This window comes from Lutjanus erythropterus, chromosome 18, assembly GCF_056507025.1.
Source record: "Lutjanus erythropterus isolate fLutEry1 chromosome 18, fLutEry1.hap2, whole genome shotgun sequence".
Taxonomy (NCBI): domain Eukaryota; kingdom Metazoa; phylum Chordata; class Actinopteri; order Lutjaniformes; family Lutjanidae; genus Lutjanus; species Lutjanus erythropterus.
The window spans coordinates 27,114,286-27,130,737 of NC_139334.1; the positions used below are offsets into that span (position 1 = coordinate 27,114,286).

The window sequence follows — 16,452 nt, forward strand, 5'->3', positions numbered from 1 at the left end:
TATAGTGCATACAGTACACACTTAACATGTAGCGTGGAACTGGCACATAGCAACTGGTGCCATGACAACATCACACTGCCAACAACAACGTCCATACAACGGTGACAGTCATAGCGGGCCGAAATCACATGGACGCAGACTCCAAAAAAGAAACCATTTCAAATTGCTGATTATTTTGTTCCCCATAAAAACTGTCCTTTTTTAGTACCATTCACAAATCCAAATGCTGGCATTGCACTGGAGTCCTCCACATAGTCTCACAAAATCTTAGCCGTCAATTTTCACCAAACAGTGACAAGTATGCACCTGATGTTATTTGCAATGTTATGCTTTTTTTGTACAGCTGAGGCAGAGCTGATTTTCTAGATTGTGATGAACAGGCGTCAAGGCAGCACTGCAGAGATGCGTTCAGGCACATGCCATACTTCTTGCTGTGCTTTCAAGCTGGCTCTAGCACGCATTAGTACACATTTTCAAAACCGCAAGAAAACAGAACATAGCATGATTAGAAAACATAAAGGGAAGAATAGTCTAGAAACATATTTTTTCAACAGTCTTTTCCATCCTTAACAGGCTTGATTTTTTACTAAAATCAATTTCCATACATCTCATACTTTTTCAAACTGCTTAGGATCCCTAAATAAGATATATCAGGCTTTTGATACTTGGACAATACTTGTGAGTAATCAGTTCTTTTTTTTTTTGCTTAATGAAAAATACAGAATATTGCAGGAAACATCTATCAATATGGAAAACCCTGCAAACTGTATACAAGACTAGACAATGTCTTTTTTTTTAATAACAAAGAGTAAACAAGTAAATGTCAAAACTTTTTAATCCGAAAGTTATTATCCATCAAACGGGAGACTGAAGTGAGATGTTCAGTTTTCTTCCTCCTGAAGACAAACATGTTTGGGAGCGAGACAGACGACACAAAGGGCCCTCGTCATCCTTTCATGTTCCTTCAGCAGGCTGAGGGTTTGATGTTTCGGCTCCTCCACCTCTCCCAGACACCAAAGACCGGGGGGCCCGGGGGCACTTCGCTTTCATCCAGCCGTGTGTTTCTCAGCCCAACTTCAAGCCCATCGCTATGGCGACGGTGCCAATGAGCAAGGGAAAAATGCAGGGGTCCATTGTGTCCTTTGCAGATGTTTGTAAGGGACAGGCTCCACTTTTCATGGCAGTTGAAACAACCAAGTCGGAGAAAATGAGTGACATTTTTGTCTCTTTTTGACTGGTGTGAAGTTTGGTTTATCTGTGCGTATGGTGCCTGCACTGATATATGGATGTTTTTGCCTATTAAAGGAATGAGATTCCTTTTTTGTATTATTGTTGGTAGATGTTTGTTGTATAAAAATGTGAATTATTGTGTTTTCTGCTTTTATAGATCTCTGAGTAAGCATAATATGATGGGAAAACTTGTTTTTTTTTACTGCCAAGAAGTCCCAACTGGTCTCTGAAAAGTTGCTGTTAGATACAGAAGACAGACACTAACAATTCACAAGAAAAGACAACATACAGGAAATGCAGAAAACATGGGCGGGAAAGTTAGTTTCAAAATGTAATATATCCGATATTGCTTGTTACTTTCATTTGATAGTAATAAGTTACTTTACACTATTACTGCCTGCGTAGAGTGATGCATTACACTGTTTCTGCATTACTTCCAGCAAAATAAGCACAGAAGTATAACTAGGCATCCTAAAACAGAAGACGGTAATTTTTTTTAGCTTTACAGGCAGCTTTCTGTTTATATTTGATCTTTTTCCTCAAATCAGGATGAATAGATACATATATTTTGCTCTATTTGTATTTTTTATTTCTATTTTTTTCTGATTATTAAAAATATCAGTGATGGTTCACTGTTTCACTGTCTCCAGCACATATCTTAGTCACAAGCATTCAGGGATCAATGCACAAGTGATCATTCCAAAAAATGTGTTTTTATGCATATATTCTGTATAAGGAATATCAGCTGATATAACAATATCAGGATTGTTTTACTTCCTAATATGTCAACATTATGGTAAAAAGACGTTTCAAATCGTTCCTGTCTGCACCAGCCGTGTTTCTCAGGCATAAACACAACCTGGCGCATTTATTGACATTTCAAGTCTATTTTTTCGACTACATGCGAGGCTGATTCCCAATAAAAAGGCGCTGAATAAATATATTTATCTACATTTTGCAGCCTAGGTGGATCAGAGTCTGCTGCTCTCAGGCTCTTTGTTCCAGTTTGTAATTTGTTTTAACGAGTAGCCAATAGAGCCATGCCAATAATGCTTGACTGAGTAGTTTAAGTTTGTTGTTTTATGTTCCAAAAAGCAAATGTTACTCTTTGTTAGTGTTTGTAATATGTCTGTTCAGGTTGTCAGTTTTGCCCCCCTCCTTCCTGTAGTGAATCCAGCACCCTTGTTAACACAGTACTTGACATAGTAATTGTAATAATATTATCAAAATCCTGTTCATAATGTGTCGTACTACCTCATTACTGCAGAAATTAATATAGTACTTGAGTTGTCACAATACTAGAATTGCACTTATTGAAAAAGTATAAACATTTTGATACTTTTGACAACTTAACTGTCAAAAACAAACAATTATCCAAGAGGGAAAAGGTGGACTAAATGAGGAGTAGATAAAAAAACAATACTGACCCCAGATGTGCCCTTGGAATATATAATTATGTATGCCCATGATGGCTCATATAGAAAAATTATGTCAGCCATGAATGTGTACCCACAGGTCCATAACTCATCTTACTCCGTCATTGGTGACATTTTGCATTTTCCTATTACAAACTGCTCTGTGCCTCTGTATCCAGCTAATCATTCAACGTGGCCTGGTCTAACTTTTAAAAGGGTGCCAACATTAAATTCTGGCCTCCACTTTGCTTTACAGCATGTAATAGCACCAACGTGATGATTCAGCTGAGCAGCTTGTTGCAACTGATTTATATTTAATGCATTTATAAAAATCCAAAGACGTGTGCTGTGTAGCATCTGTACCAAAATACAGCGATTCTGCACTGGACCCACAAATGGTAGGATAGAGTTTAAGTACCACGATGTAACCCTAAAGTGCAGTCAGTGTCATTACCGGGGCTGTAACCAAAATGGGCCAACTAAATGCACGGTACGAGGAAAAGTGGAGTAGATGAGAACATCGCTTGTTTATAGCTAATGATAGTGTATAGAGGCAAAGACAGGCTGTAATAATTCACATTTTGCATCCTTTTAATATCGAATTGTGAAATTCAACCACCCCTGACTACTCAAGCTGGGAAAGGAAAAGTTTATTTTTGGCATCATTGGGTTATAACCTGTAAACATAATGTAGTTCAAGTGGTCTGAGAGAAAATTAGGCCGATGCTCCTCCTCTCCTTAGAAAATCAAAACCACGATGGCAGATTTTTGTCAATTACAGGTCGGTAAGATAGTTGATTGTTGAGTCTCTCATTCCAAAACTGTCAGTATGTTACTACACAGGAATGAGACTCAAAAAAACAACTATCTTTAGGCCCTCTGTAATTTGACAGCCTGGTATTTTTTTCAGAATCAGTGACTGCACCTTTAATGTTGAAATGATGTAGAATCTACATCATTTCAACATTAAAGGCGGAAGGGAATTCCAAGTCTTTCCATTTCAAAAGTACAAATTCACAGACGTCAATGGGTCTGATGTTTCTCCCTGCTCATTTTCCTTCTTTTTGTTGGATCATGTGACTGACAGAACGAGACGTGACGGGACAAATATCTGATCGATTCCTTCAGGCGATTCCTTCTCTTGGTTGAATTTTGGTGTCCGATTTTCACCACCCGATTTTCTGACTTGACTTGAAAATTTTACTTTGTGTTTATGACCTTTTGAGGTGTTCTGAAACAGCTGTTTTCCATTTTATAAATTAAAATTGGTGCTCAACTGATATGGGTTTCTCAATGGCCGATGAAACTTTTAAGAGAACAGGGACCCCAATATAGAGAAGCCACGTATAATTTCTTAATCCCATGCACATTAAAATCTAATACACATGGTTATCTTAGCCACATGTTGTTTTAGATGCGTTTTTTTTTTAGGAAATAATGAAATAGAAAAATGTATTTGGTTAAGCTGTAGACTTCAGAACATGACTGGTATTCAAGGGAAAGCAGGGTGCAGATTTTAGGTTGCCAACTTTACATCTGGCCAGGGACCACAGATGAAAACTAGCCTTTTGGCTAATTCTAGCATATTTACATTGATGTTTGTTAATGTGTAAGAAATAAATAAACAAATAAACAAACTGTATTATTCTATGCTTTATAACATAATATACATTTTAACAATACCAAGTGACAGTTTTAGATTAGATTTGCTGTCATTTAGGATGGAGAGACATGTGAACACATTTAGAAAAAGACGATGGTGACTGAGAATATTTAGGAAAACGGTTACAGCAGGATGCTTAAGAGTTATAGTACACGGCTTTTCGCCACCTTCCCAAGACTCACAGAGGGGAGTTTTAACATTATTTCACAGCAGCCACACTGGTGACGCTGCCTGTGGAAAGTTTTTGTTTATCGACCTTGTGAAAGTAGACATGAGCCGACATGCCGATTATCCCAAAAACACCAGATAATTGGCTCAATCGAAAGGTTTGTCACAAGTTTCAATGACAATTTAAATTTGTAAACCCTAAAAAAAATGTTGGAAATACTCATGGAAGTGTTTTTACAACAAATTCTGACAGATGGGTTTCAAAATAAAATCTATATTTCATAATATTTCAATTCTGGTAGCATTTAAATTTCAACATTAAGGACTCCAAAGCTGTTAAATTGCTCAATGAGGTGTATTTAATTAAAAAAAAGAAAAAATCACAACAGTATCCTAATTATTAAGGCCCTGCCTTGCTTCAATACAATGTTCATATCAGCAACAACAACATACCACAGTGTACCTGACTGGTAGACGATGGTGTAACGATGCAACAAAAACATACTGCAGCAAGCAGACGGCAGCAGCCTGGCATTATCCTCTAAACGCTGTCAACCAGCCGTGCCAGTGCTCAGGCTGAATCATGCAGAAAGTGATAGCTTTGCATGCGTCATCATGTCCCAGGCAAGGGTGTGAAGTGGGCCCTTCACCTAAATAAATCTCAACAGCCAGTAAAACAGAAGTGATTAGTGCAGAGGTTCTGATCTCAGGGCTCAGTATCAGAGTATTTGTCATTTAGCAGGTACTTCTTTCCACCGACTGACACCATCATGAATGCATGTGTGGACCCTGAGAGACACAAACCCCGAGGCCTGGCAGCTAACGCTCAATGGCAGAGGATTAGAAGCAATGTGACATTTGGAAGCTGTCATACGAGCTAAGATTTCAAAATAAAGGAAAGCCCCGAGAATATAATTTAATAAAAATGACAGAATTTTACTCCACTTAACATTTAGCGGAGTTACCTTAACTTTAATCCTTTTGGAAGATGCTTTGACTATATTCTAGAAATTAGTTTCACTTTTCTTTTTTAAAAAGTGGAACCAGAACACAACACTTCCTCTGTAAATCCTTTCTTATCTTTTAAGATAAGAAAAAACTTCAACTGTTAAAACAAACTGCTTAATGCTTCTCTCACCTGTAGGAAATGTTGAAGCCAGTCAGGTTGTAAGCAGCATCACTGAAAAAGTGCAGTAGGGCGTAGCCAGACTGAGACACCACCTCAGGAACCGTCTCATTCCCATAACGCTCAGGAACAATCAGACCACTGAAATAATAACACAAAAGTGAAATTTAACATGTTTTTACTACCATTTATACATTTTTTACCCCTTAACTAACATGCCATTAAAGTTTAGGCTGTTATTAAATGTAACATAACAGTCTGAGGTAGTTTATTTAAAAATCTAAGGGAATAGCAAGAGTTCACCCTACCACCATGAAACCCTTTTTTAGCTTATGTCTGAAGGGTGCCTTTGAAAATCACATGGTCTAAATTAGGTTTAGTTTACGAGTTTCCTGTTCTGACCACAAGAAAAGTTGAAGGAAGTGAATACTTAAACCTTGTAAAATTAGGAAGATTAGAGGCAGATTTTTCTTCAGGACATCCAGTGACCTGTAGTCAAATCCACAGTAGCCGTACCTGAAAGCAGCGAGAAGTGGAGCATAAATGGAGTCTCCGTCGTACACGTAAAGGTGGTCCCAGCTGCATTCAGTGGCAAAGTGGTTAAATCGTAATCGGAGTATGGTGTTGGGTCTGGAAAACACACAGAGGAAAACTGTGAGCACTTCTGTCTGGGTTAGTCAACACCTCAATACTAATCAAAACATCTAAGAACTGTAGTAGAAGTCTAAGTGCGAACATCACATCAGAATATGTGCTGGTATATGGAAAATAATACATTTTTAACTCAAATCACAAAGACATAACTCGATCAGCTTGAAAGTTATATCTCCGACAGCTCCTACCATCCAAATTATTATTTAATTTTTGTGGTCAAACAGCAGTACTTGTTGTACTTTTTAACACAGCTGCAACTCATCCAACTCAGAGAAACCAGACAGAAACAAACAAGCTGTGGGTACTCAAACTCAAAATGTTACTCCCCATACAAAAGCTCATTTTGTGTGAACATTTGGCAGCTTTAACTACTTCCAAGGAAAGACCAGATGAACAGTTTTCCACAAAAGAATGTGGAATCCTAACAAACTACGTTTCACTGTATTTTGAAGATTATGCTGTTTGTACAGCCACAATACTGATTTAATATTGTGTCTGGGAAACTTAAAGATTATCTTACAATGAATTAAAATCACTAGTTAAATAAGAAGTATTAATATTTTTTTTTAACAAAAGTTGAACATTCCCTGTTCATTCACATCCACTCTCATCAGAGCTGTACACAGCTTTTGAAAGTTACTGTTTCACTAGCTGAAAAGGGCATTTGGAAAATGAAATGCCCACTTTCACAACATGAGCAGAATGAATGGGGATTTTAAAAGCATAAAAGGTGGATAATTAGCCAGGTGATATGATAGAAACATTCACCACCTGTAACAAAACTTTACCAGCACCCATGTGCAGGTAACATCCCATCCTGGTGTTATATGTGCATGAAGTCACAGAATAAATCATCAAGACACCTAATAGTAATAATGTGCAATATAAAGGGACAAAAATATACATTTTTCTTCTTACCTGCAGTGCTATTTATCCATCGAGATATTTTTGGCGTGAGCCGCTGAGTTTTGTGGTGCTCAAAGCAGCGAAAAATATATTGGAACAATTCAACATCGGCGTCTCTTTCCAGAAGTCAAGATGTGTTTAATCAAGATCGCCCACAAGATAATTTGATGTAAAGAGTTCCATGCAGAAGTAGAAATAGTTCCTACATGAAACTGTTCACGTCAAAGTCTGTCGATTGTCTTGATTGACCACCTAGTTCCAACATATTTTAAGAGAAATAAACAGATGATGAACAGCCTGAGATAAATGCAATTTCTGAAAATGCACAAATATTTATTTATATATTATGTGTTTTGGAACTGAACAACAGTACAGTATTTTACTTCTTTATGACTCAAACAACTTGTCGAGACCTAGAAATTATTTTCATTTTTCAAACATTTCACACTTTGTAGTAACACTGAAATCGCTATGCAACATCAGCTAAAGTGGAAGCTAATGAGGGAGAAGGTTCAGTTATCCCCCGTCTTACAAAACCATTTACAAATTTAAAGTTTGAAGTCTGATCCAGATTATTTTCTACTGAAGGGCTGGCTTACTATACTTTACACAATGTTTAATACACTTAAATATGAGCACAATAAGTATTTGTTGTATTTTTCAGAGAATTGTATTCTTTGCAATTTCTTACACTTTGTAAAGTCATCCAGCCGTCTGGCTTTGGCCTGTTGGCAGGTCGGTTCTGGCATTTTACACTGTGCAAAATCCATTAACTATTTGCCCATGGCTGACCGTTTTAACAGTAAAGGACAGCAAACAGGAATAAACAAGCTTGTTTTGTCAATGTTTGGTTCAACATGTTCATTAGATTCACTGTCACTGTCACTAAATTTGCTCTAAATTTGGTTAGCATCACAAAATTAAATCTTTCAAAAAGAGGAGGGAAGAACACAAAGGCCCATTTAGCAAGTCTACAATGAGGCCACAAGATGTACAGGAAATGTTATGAATAGTCACATTTTTCTCTTCACAACTTTATTTATTAGAGCAGTGGCAGCGGTTCCTTCCCCCCCTTCCCCTCACAGATAAATAAACAGAGGAATGGCGTGGCTCCGAGCTTCGATTAGAAAAGACGACTGGCTTGTGACCAGTGAATTAAGAATCAGAGGTGAGAAGTGACTGGAGACGTTATGACCAAAAAAATGTCCTCTTTTAAATCAGCAACTACTCCTGAGGTCTCTCTGAGCAGGAAAGCACACAGCACAGCCATATTTTACCCATAATTTCACTGCCTTTCAGTACGTAAAGTCGCTGTAGGGCACTAAAAGATGGATTCAACACACTTAACTGCAAAGTGAATGTATGTCTGAGGCTTATGAAGTCATTCTTGTCATTTTGATGCATATAGCGCACATGTCACTGCATTAACCTCCTGCTCAGAGCAGGCTGAGGTCTCAAGACAGCATATAAAAGTGCCATTAGCGTGTAATGAAAACGTGGGATGGGAGGGTGGCCTGGTGATTAGAGGAGCAACCCCAGGAGCAGGAAGGTCAGAAGTTCAAAACCCGGTAATGTTTACACATCTCTGCGAAGAGAACATGAGTGTGACCTCCTGTGCCCCAACCAAGCCACCAACGCTGAATGAGAGTCTTGGCTAAATGCCTAAAATGCAAATGTAATCAAAGAGTTTATGGTTGGGATGAGCCGACAGCCAAAAAAATGAAGAATCGCCGCTCTGAATCGATACTCTGTGGCGTGCTAATGCTGACTAAAACAATAGAGAGGGAGTATTGAATTTCTCACAGTTACTTTGCCATTCATTTTCATCCATCATCTTCTGGATACTGTAAATTCCTAATGTGAAGGACTGCAGAGCAGACTGCGTACATAACAATCATTACGAGCACACTTGAAATATTGAGTCACAGCCTCGGTTTTCATAATCCATCTCTCGACTGTCTCAAGGATTTCGCCTTTTCTCCTTGTGACAGGAGCTGATTTAATGGGCGAAGTCAATAAGAAAGTTGCATGTAGTGTCTACAGTCTTTGCTCTGGCTTAGAGCTGAAAATATTGATATGTGTAAGCATAAACTAAAAAATAATCTATTTATCCTCCCTTTTACTGAGTGTTTTACTGAAAAATCTCATGGTTTTATCATTTATACTTATTTTATTTATTATTGCCATTATTACTTATTTTATTGACATTATATTGTTTATCATTATTATTTATTACCTCTGCCAGGGAGGTTATGTTTTTGGTTCTGTTTGCTTGATTGCTACAGAAAAACTACAAGCCCCATTTCTATGAGAGTTGGTGGAAGCGTGCAGCACAGGCCGAGGAAGAGCCAATTCAATTCTGGAGCATTTCCAAATCTCTGGGCGGATACTATGGGTGGGTGGTATACCAGTCACCGTCACCAGCGTCACACTCACCCACAACATGGACTTTACAATACCGTCATTACTGTGATAACTGCTTTGCATATTAAAATCACTGTGCTTTAATGTCGCGGCAAGGACATGGAAGTAGACAGCTACGCACGCACTCACTGAACCCGTCCAGTTACTGCTATTTTCCTCGCAAATGTGACTCTGGTACAACATGCAGACTGTGTGACTGGAATAGGTGGGAGGTAACATATGGAGCAAAGGACGGCAGTTTCTCTGTTGCTGGTGGCAAGAACCGACACGAACATCTTCCTTCATTTTATCAATTGCTTGTAAAATACTTTAAACTGCATTTGATTTGTTTGAGAGGTGCAATATAAATTAGGTTTCCTTGATTGATTACAAACCAGATGTGGGGGGTCTTTTATACTCAGGATGATATATGCAGAAAAGATGTTTGACACCCTCAAAAGATCATTTCAGAAATCAATTTATATTACTTTTGCATCATAACTTATTGTGCACAAACTGTCTGCACAAAGTCACGGATTATAAGCAGTCTCTTTCAAATAATAACTTTATTAAAGAATATTGAGTTACTTGTACTATTTCTAGTGCTGTTTAGGACACGCTCAAACATTTTCTGAACTGATTAAATTCAGTCAGTTTTAGCCAACTCTTTCAACTCTTCGGCAAAGTCTTCAAATAGCAGAGTAATTTTTGGAAAGTCCTGTCCTGAGCTGGTATTTCTTCGCTCTACTTACTGTCCCTCGATCAGCCAGGTGCACTTGGTCTTGTACTTGTAGTTTCCTGGACCGTCAGTCAGATAACCAGAGGGCCCTGTCAACCTGAAAGAAGGGAAGAGGAATAGAGTTTATTCTAAACAAGCTGAAAGCACAACCGATGGCACACCCGGTTTTCTTGCACTCACAACAAATATCACCAAGAGAATCACAGACTTTATGCAACAATTTCCAAAATGTGTACTGACTGAGACTGAGAAAAAATATGCAAGTGTCACATTAAATTGCAGGATGAAAACAATAAAATAAAGCAAAATGACTCATTACTACAACAGAAATGTTTTTAAATAATCAAACTGTGCAACATTCAGCAGAGCTCCTGCAAACCATCTCACTTACTGCTGAAATGATTTATTTAATTACAATTCTGAGGAAACAGTCTGTCCGACCTTTATCGAAATATCATAATCAGGAAAAACATTTCAGCATCAAGCAACACAGTGTGAGGCAGTTTATGTCATTGTTTTCAAGTTGCACTTTCCACAGACTCACCCGTCACACATTCAGGTGTGCAGAGACCAATCAAACCGTTGACTGCTGAACTGAAATTAAATTTAATCTCACTTGAATTTTAGGCAAAATAATTCACTGATGTATCTGATTAACAATAACTAATTAATTTCCTCTTCAAAATGTCCCATCAAAACAACAGCTCTCTGATGAATTTTTAACATATTCCCAGAACCTAAACTTATATTATCTGTCTCAGTTTGTATAATAAATGGTAAAAAAAAAAAAAAATAAATAAATAAAGAAATAAAAAATCAAAAATCTTTGGTTTCTGGTCAAATACCTGCTTTGGCTGTATTTTAGAGTGTTAGCATGCTAACACAGTAAACTAAGAAGATGAAAACGCTTCATCGGCACGTTAGCACTGTGAGAGCTATCATGTTGACGTTAGCTTTTAGCTGTCTAATTAAAGTGTCACAGAGTCATTAGCACAGCTGTAGACTCTGGTCTTGTAATAAATCGTTTAACCGATAAAACAATTCAGCAGAATATGAATCAGTCATTTATCAAGCAAAGCCTCTTCTTTTTCCAGCTCATCAAATATGAGGATTAGGGCATGAAACTGAACACTTTAAAAAGTATAAATAAAGATAATCCAGCACCACGCTGTGTTTAAAGTTCTCCAGTCAAACGATACCTGCATTTTTAATCATTTTGTACCCAGATCTAGAAAATAAAAAAACATTACTGTTTTTATGGAGTTGGCAGTTCAGCATGGCAAAACACCTAGTGTTTAAAAATAAATGCATAAAATTGAGAATTATTGATAATTTCAGGAATGTATCCATTCACATGATGGTTATAAAATCAAGTAACAACAGTCTGGCATTCGTTGCCGTTTCATTATCTAAAGCTGTAAAACACAGATTCAAACACTCAAATTGCAGTTATAATGTCTAAGAATGTTCTGCAGTGACACCATAGGAATGATTATACACACACACACACACACACACACACACACACACACACACACACACACACACACACACAGTGTTGTTACACAAGAGGCAGTCAGCAGAGCAGACAGAGTGCAGGTAAACAATAACTTTTGCCGCTTCACTTTTCACTTCATGCAGCTTTGCGTTTAAGCAAGCAGCAAACAGGACAGCCGAGGGACCGGGAATGATTAAACCTCACAGCAAATTATTATCTGAGGCGGACGCCACGACAGGCAGCCGCAAACACTCTAATAGTACAGTACAGCGCCCGGCCTCTGTTATTGCCTGATCAATTCCAGCTTGATGACACAGCAGCTGAGAGGAGCTGAATTACACAGGGGACACTTAGATGCAGTCAGAGATTGTATCATTACTGATGTAGGTCTCAGGGTGCGATGACTCTGCTAACACACCCAGTCACAGGCTTGTTCCAAAACAGTCTCACAGCAGCGTTTCAGACTAAAGTCTACTGAGAAAGCTGCGGAGAACACCATCCTCCTCCCCTGTTCAGTTACAGCAGCGAGTAAAAAGATCACTGCACCACCATGAAAATATGAAACAAAGGAAACAGTTTTCTCAAGATACACCGATAAAATCTCAAGTGTTCCACATTTTGGCAGAATATTCATTTGTCTCATGTAATGCAGATTAATTTGGAAGCCAAATTTGGTTAATTCCCCTGCAAAAAAACAGGATCCTATTCCTGCACAGTTTCACACACAGTGGATGAAATACGTTTCGAAATCGATGACATAAACAAATACCAAGTACTTCTGTTGTGTTTTTTTTTTATTTGCATCCAGGCAACAAGTGTGCTGCAACTTTTTGTTATTGAAAACAGCAGCCTGCAACAACGCTTAAAAATAAAACGTACTAACTAGAACCATGAAGGGTTCTTAACCTTGGCTCTTTTTGGTTCCTGATAGAAACTTTTATGAATCCTCCCAGAGGGTTTTACCAAGAACCATTTGTGTTTCATCCAAAACCCTCTATAGGAGGTTCTAAAGGAGAACCCTTCAATGGTGCAATGGTTCCCTCCAGAACCCTCTCTGTGGGTTCTATCCAGAATGTTTCTAAATTCTAAGGGTGCTACCCACCTAGGGGTTTCAACCACAAACCGTTTATATTCCAAGGGTTTCAATGAATTTTTACCTAGGACCCACTCAGGGGTTGAGAACCATTTTATATTCAAAGGGATTTACAACCCACCCAGGGGGTTCTTCCACAAACCCTTAATATTCAAAGGCTTATATCTAGAACTCACCCAGGGGGTTCTACCACAACCCAATTTTATCTTGAACCCACCGGTTCAGTTATTTTATGGTACAAATGATTCTTGACCAAAGATTTTTTAATGAATTTTAACATTGCTTGAAGCATTCTGTCTTCCAAAAAAAGATGAAAAGGATTCTTAATGAAACAAACAAAAAAATGTATTTTTTTTTTTTCCCCAGAGGCAAAGGGTTCTGGGTAGAACCACAGACCTTCAGGACGAACTGTTGTTTCTAAGAGTGTATAGCTGTGGATCTGCAGGCCAATAGCCCCAGCTGTGTGGGCTGGGTGGCTCAAGGTCCAAGGCCAAGGGTGTTGTTAATTTTATGACAACTTTACAGGCCAAACATATGACTCTATACTGCAACAACGCTCTTCTGCTGCTCAGTTTATTAGCTTAGAGATGACAGAGTCAGTGCATCAGTAAATGAAGTGATTTACCAGCCACATGAATACCATTTTTTGGAGGGAAACTGAACCTGTTGCATAGTAATTTAGACAGACAGACAGACAGACAGACAGACAGACAGACAGACAGACAGACACACACACACACACACACACACACACACACACGGCTTTGCAGAATATTGCAGCCTCAACGGTTTGTACTGTAAGTGTTTAAAGGATAGTTTCACCCAGGCCTCTTCACCAGGCAGGTCTCAGCGGTTAGCTAACGAGTACACTAACCCCATAATTACAGATCTCTCAGAGCTAATACGGCAGAGGCCTGCAGGGACTCTCTGCTCTCCCAGCCAGCAGAAAAACACAGCTCCCTCAGAGGATGAGAGGCTGCAGACTCTCCTCAACCCAACGCATCACCATATTCAACCCCACAACTTAAACTGCTGCATGCATCACTTTGTTTTAGTTACTGAACAGACAGACAAATAACCCACTGAAACACTAAAAGAGATTATCCAAAAACAGTTATATTTGAAACTGGAGCTCATGTTTTTAACAAGGATGACTATTTAAAGAACAATTAAAGGGTGAGCTTGCAAAAAGCATGAACATGGGGACCCTTGATAGACTAGTTTTCTTTTCTCAAGATCATCAAGGGGTTTCTACCAGGCAGTTCAAATCCCCACCTGAAACTTGCCATCCTGATATAATGGAGGTAAACAGAGTTTCCTTTGTGGCTCAAACTGTTGAAAAATGGCATTTGAAAGATTACTCATCAGTGTCTTTCATTCTAGAAACAATGGGCCTCATGCATGAATAATTTTGCATTTTTAAATTTTAAACTTTCTTTTAATTTTTTGTACAGTGGGCTCATACATGTGTGCCAAGACAAACGCTCCTAAATTCAGATAACTGCCACATAAACATGCGCATATTTGAGTGCACATTTATGAGAACTGTATTAATTAACCACCCAATTAGGGTATCCATCATGCCCCATATTTCAGGAAGTGTTTATTCATAAAAATTGCATTTAAGAGTAAAAAGTAGAACTTCACAAGTTCAGAGATTTAAGTCGTGCTTTTGCAGGTCCATAAAGGAAAGTCTATAATTTTAACAGCCTCAAGAGTGGAATTAAGGGACCGGCTAAAGCCGAGGAATGGGAAAAAGTAATGAGTGCTGTTAATGCCATGTCACCTGAGGGCTGTACTGTCACTGAAATAAAGAGGAAATGGTTTGGTATGAAAATGGCTTCAAAACAAAAATGTCTCACCACAGCAAAGCTATTGATGACTGCAGAGAGATGAGGGGGTCAAGGGGAAGTCTTGGTCACAAGAATGGACGAAAAAATATAGCCATAATAGGTGATGATGCACCGCCAGGCATTGAAACAGAGGATGTTTTTTTTCCCCTGGACAGTTCATGTAAACCTACATGTGAAGATGTGGCTAATATGCCTGACAGTAAATGGTAAATGGACTGCATTTAAATAGACAACATAATTATAAAGTGGAATTTACATAAGATTTTCAGGCTACGGCAGATCTGAGCCATTGAACAGAATGGATCTGTTCATACAAGTGGTTCTAGCATGAGGCCAAGTGTCTGTTAACTCAGGATAAAAAGAAAGTAGGTCTACTTTAAACCACTGACAATTAGGGTTTGTGGATTATCCAGAATAGTTTGGACATATTTCCTGGAAAGAAAAGCTGCTGATAACAGAATTATCAGAAGTTTTTTTTTAATAAATATCATTCAATAAAGTTTGAAATGCAGAAGTCTGTTGTGGATGTGGTCATAACAAGCCCCTGGAAGTTATTTTATTGTCATTTCCAACCATGAGGCAGGAAAAGAAATATATATATATAATCAGTTACACAATTCATGTTTTTTATTAGGAAAAAGCTAGAGATGTCAATATAATTAACCGATTCATTTTTGAGATAAAACACAAAATTGTGTCTAATACAAGAGGCACCCACTGTCTTCATGTCTCCACCGCACCAGTCAGCTGATCGCAACACATCAGACAACCTCCGGTGGACAGAAATGCTGCAGGAGAGGCTCTGAGTGAGGAGGAAACTGGACTGCATCTCCCAGTCTGCACTGAATGAAGTGACAGGTATTTGTGACGAAGCTTTGTGAGTTTGTGAGAGCTGTCCAGAAGTCAGTGGTTTGAGCTAGCTTGTCTGTCTTGGCTAGCTCGACTTTTAGCTCATCCTTCTTTTCCTCACAGTGATTTTTCTTTTTAGACACAGTAGGTCCAAATGACATAACACTTTTGGACTCAAGGTACTGAAATAACTTTATAATGAGATGGATTGCCCAAAATGTGATTCATCACATAAAGAGCACTTTAAGGACAGCAACCTGTACTTGAAACATATTAGGGAATAGGGCTGCACAATTGATCATCATATTATTGAAATCAGAATATCATCACATGCAATATCCAAATCCCTGCAGCTGCAATTTTCTGATAAAGGAAAAATGTCTGTCTCAAACAGTATTGTATTTGTTCAGCCCTGTTTGGGCCCAAAAATCTGAAAATCACCAACCATTTCCAAAGCCTAACATGAGCTTTCTTCCTGTATAGATGCAAATTTTAAGTAATATATCCACTCTACCATTAGTCACATCAATTATTCATGATGTTTTCCTGAAACACAGCTGTATTTCTGAATCATAAATTAGATGCTGTGACGATTTATTTTACACATGTAAAACTAAATAATTCTGTCTCTCAAAACTGCTCCCACCACCCGTGTTGTTATTTAAAAAAAATGTTAGCTAATTCATCACAGTGAATATTTAAGCTGCCAGCATGCTTCTTCACAGCTGCTCATCGGACGGTTGAATAGCTTCCAGCGTGGCCGTTCGGACCAACTGTTGATTTGTGATGTGGTCAGACAACAACAAGTCACAGAAACTTCTACACAACTGATCAAAATGTTATTTAAATCACAAC

At 38.3% G+C, this 16,452-nt stretch overlaps 1 protein-coding gene across 1 annotated transcript in view; it reads right to left on the bottom strand.

The window, feature by feature from the left end:
- Window positions 1–16,452, bottom strand: part of atrn (attractin) — a 199,021-nt gene that overhangs the window by 166,170 nt on the left and 16,399 nt on the right. The window contains exons 2-4 of the mRNA XM_084742147.1: window positions 10,318–10,401; window positions 6,119–6,232; window positions 5,615–5,743 (exon numbers count right to left, since the gene is read on the bottom strand). Of these exons, the coding sequence (XP_084598273.1) occupies window positions 5,615–5,743; window positions 6,119–6,232; window positions 10,318–10,401 (327 nt within the window). The remainder of the gene's footprint in view (window positions 1–5,614; window positions 5,744–6,118; window positions 6,233–10,317; window positions 10,402–16,452) is intronic.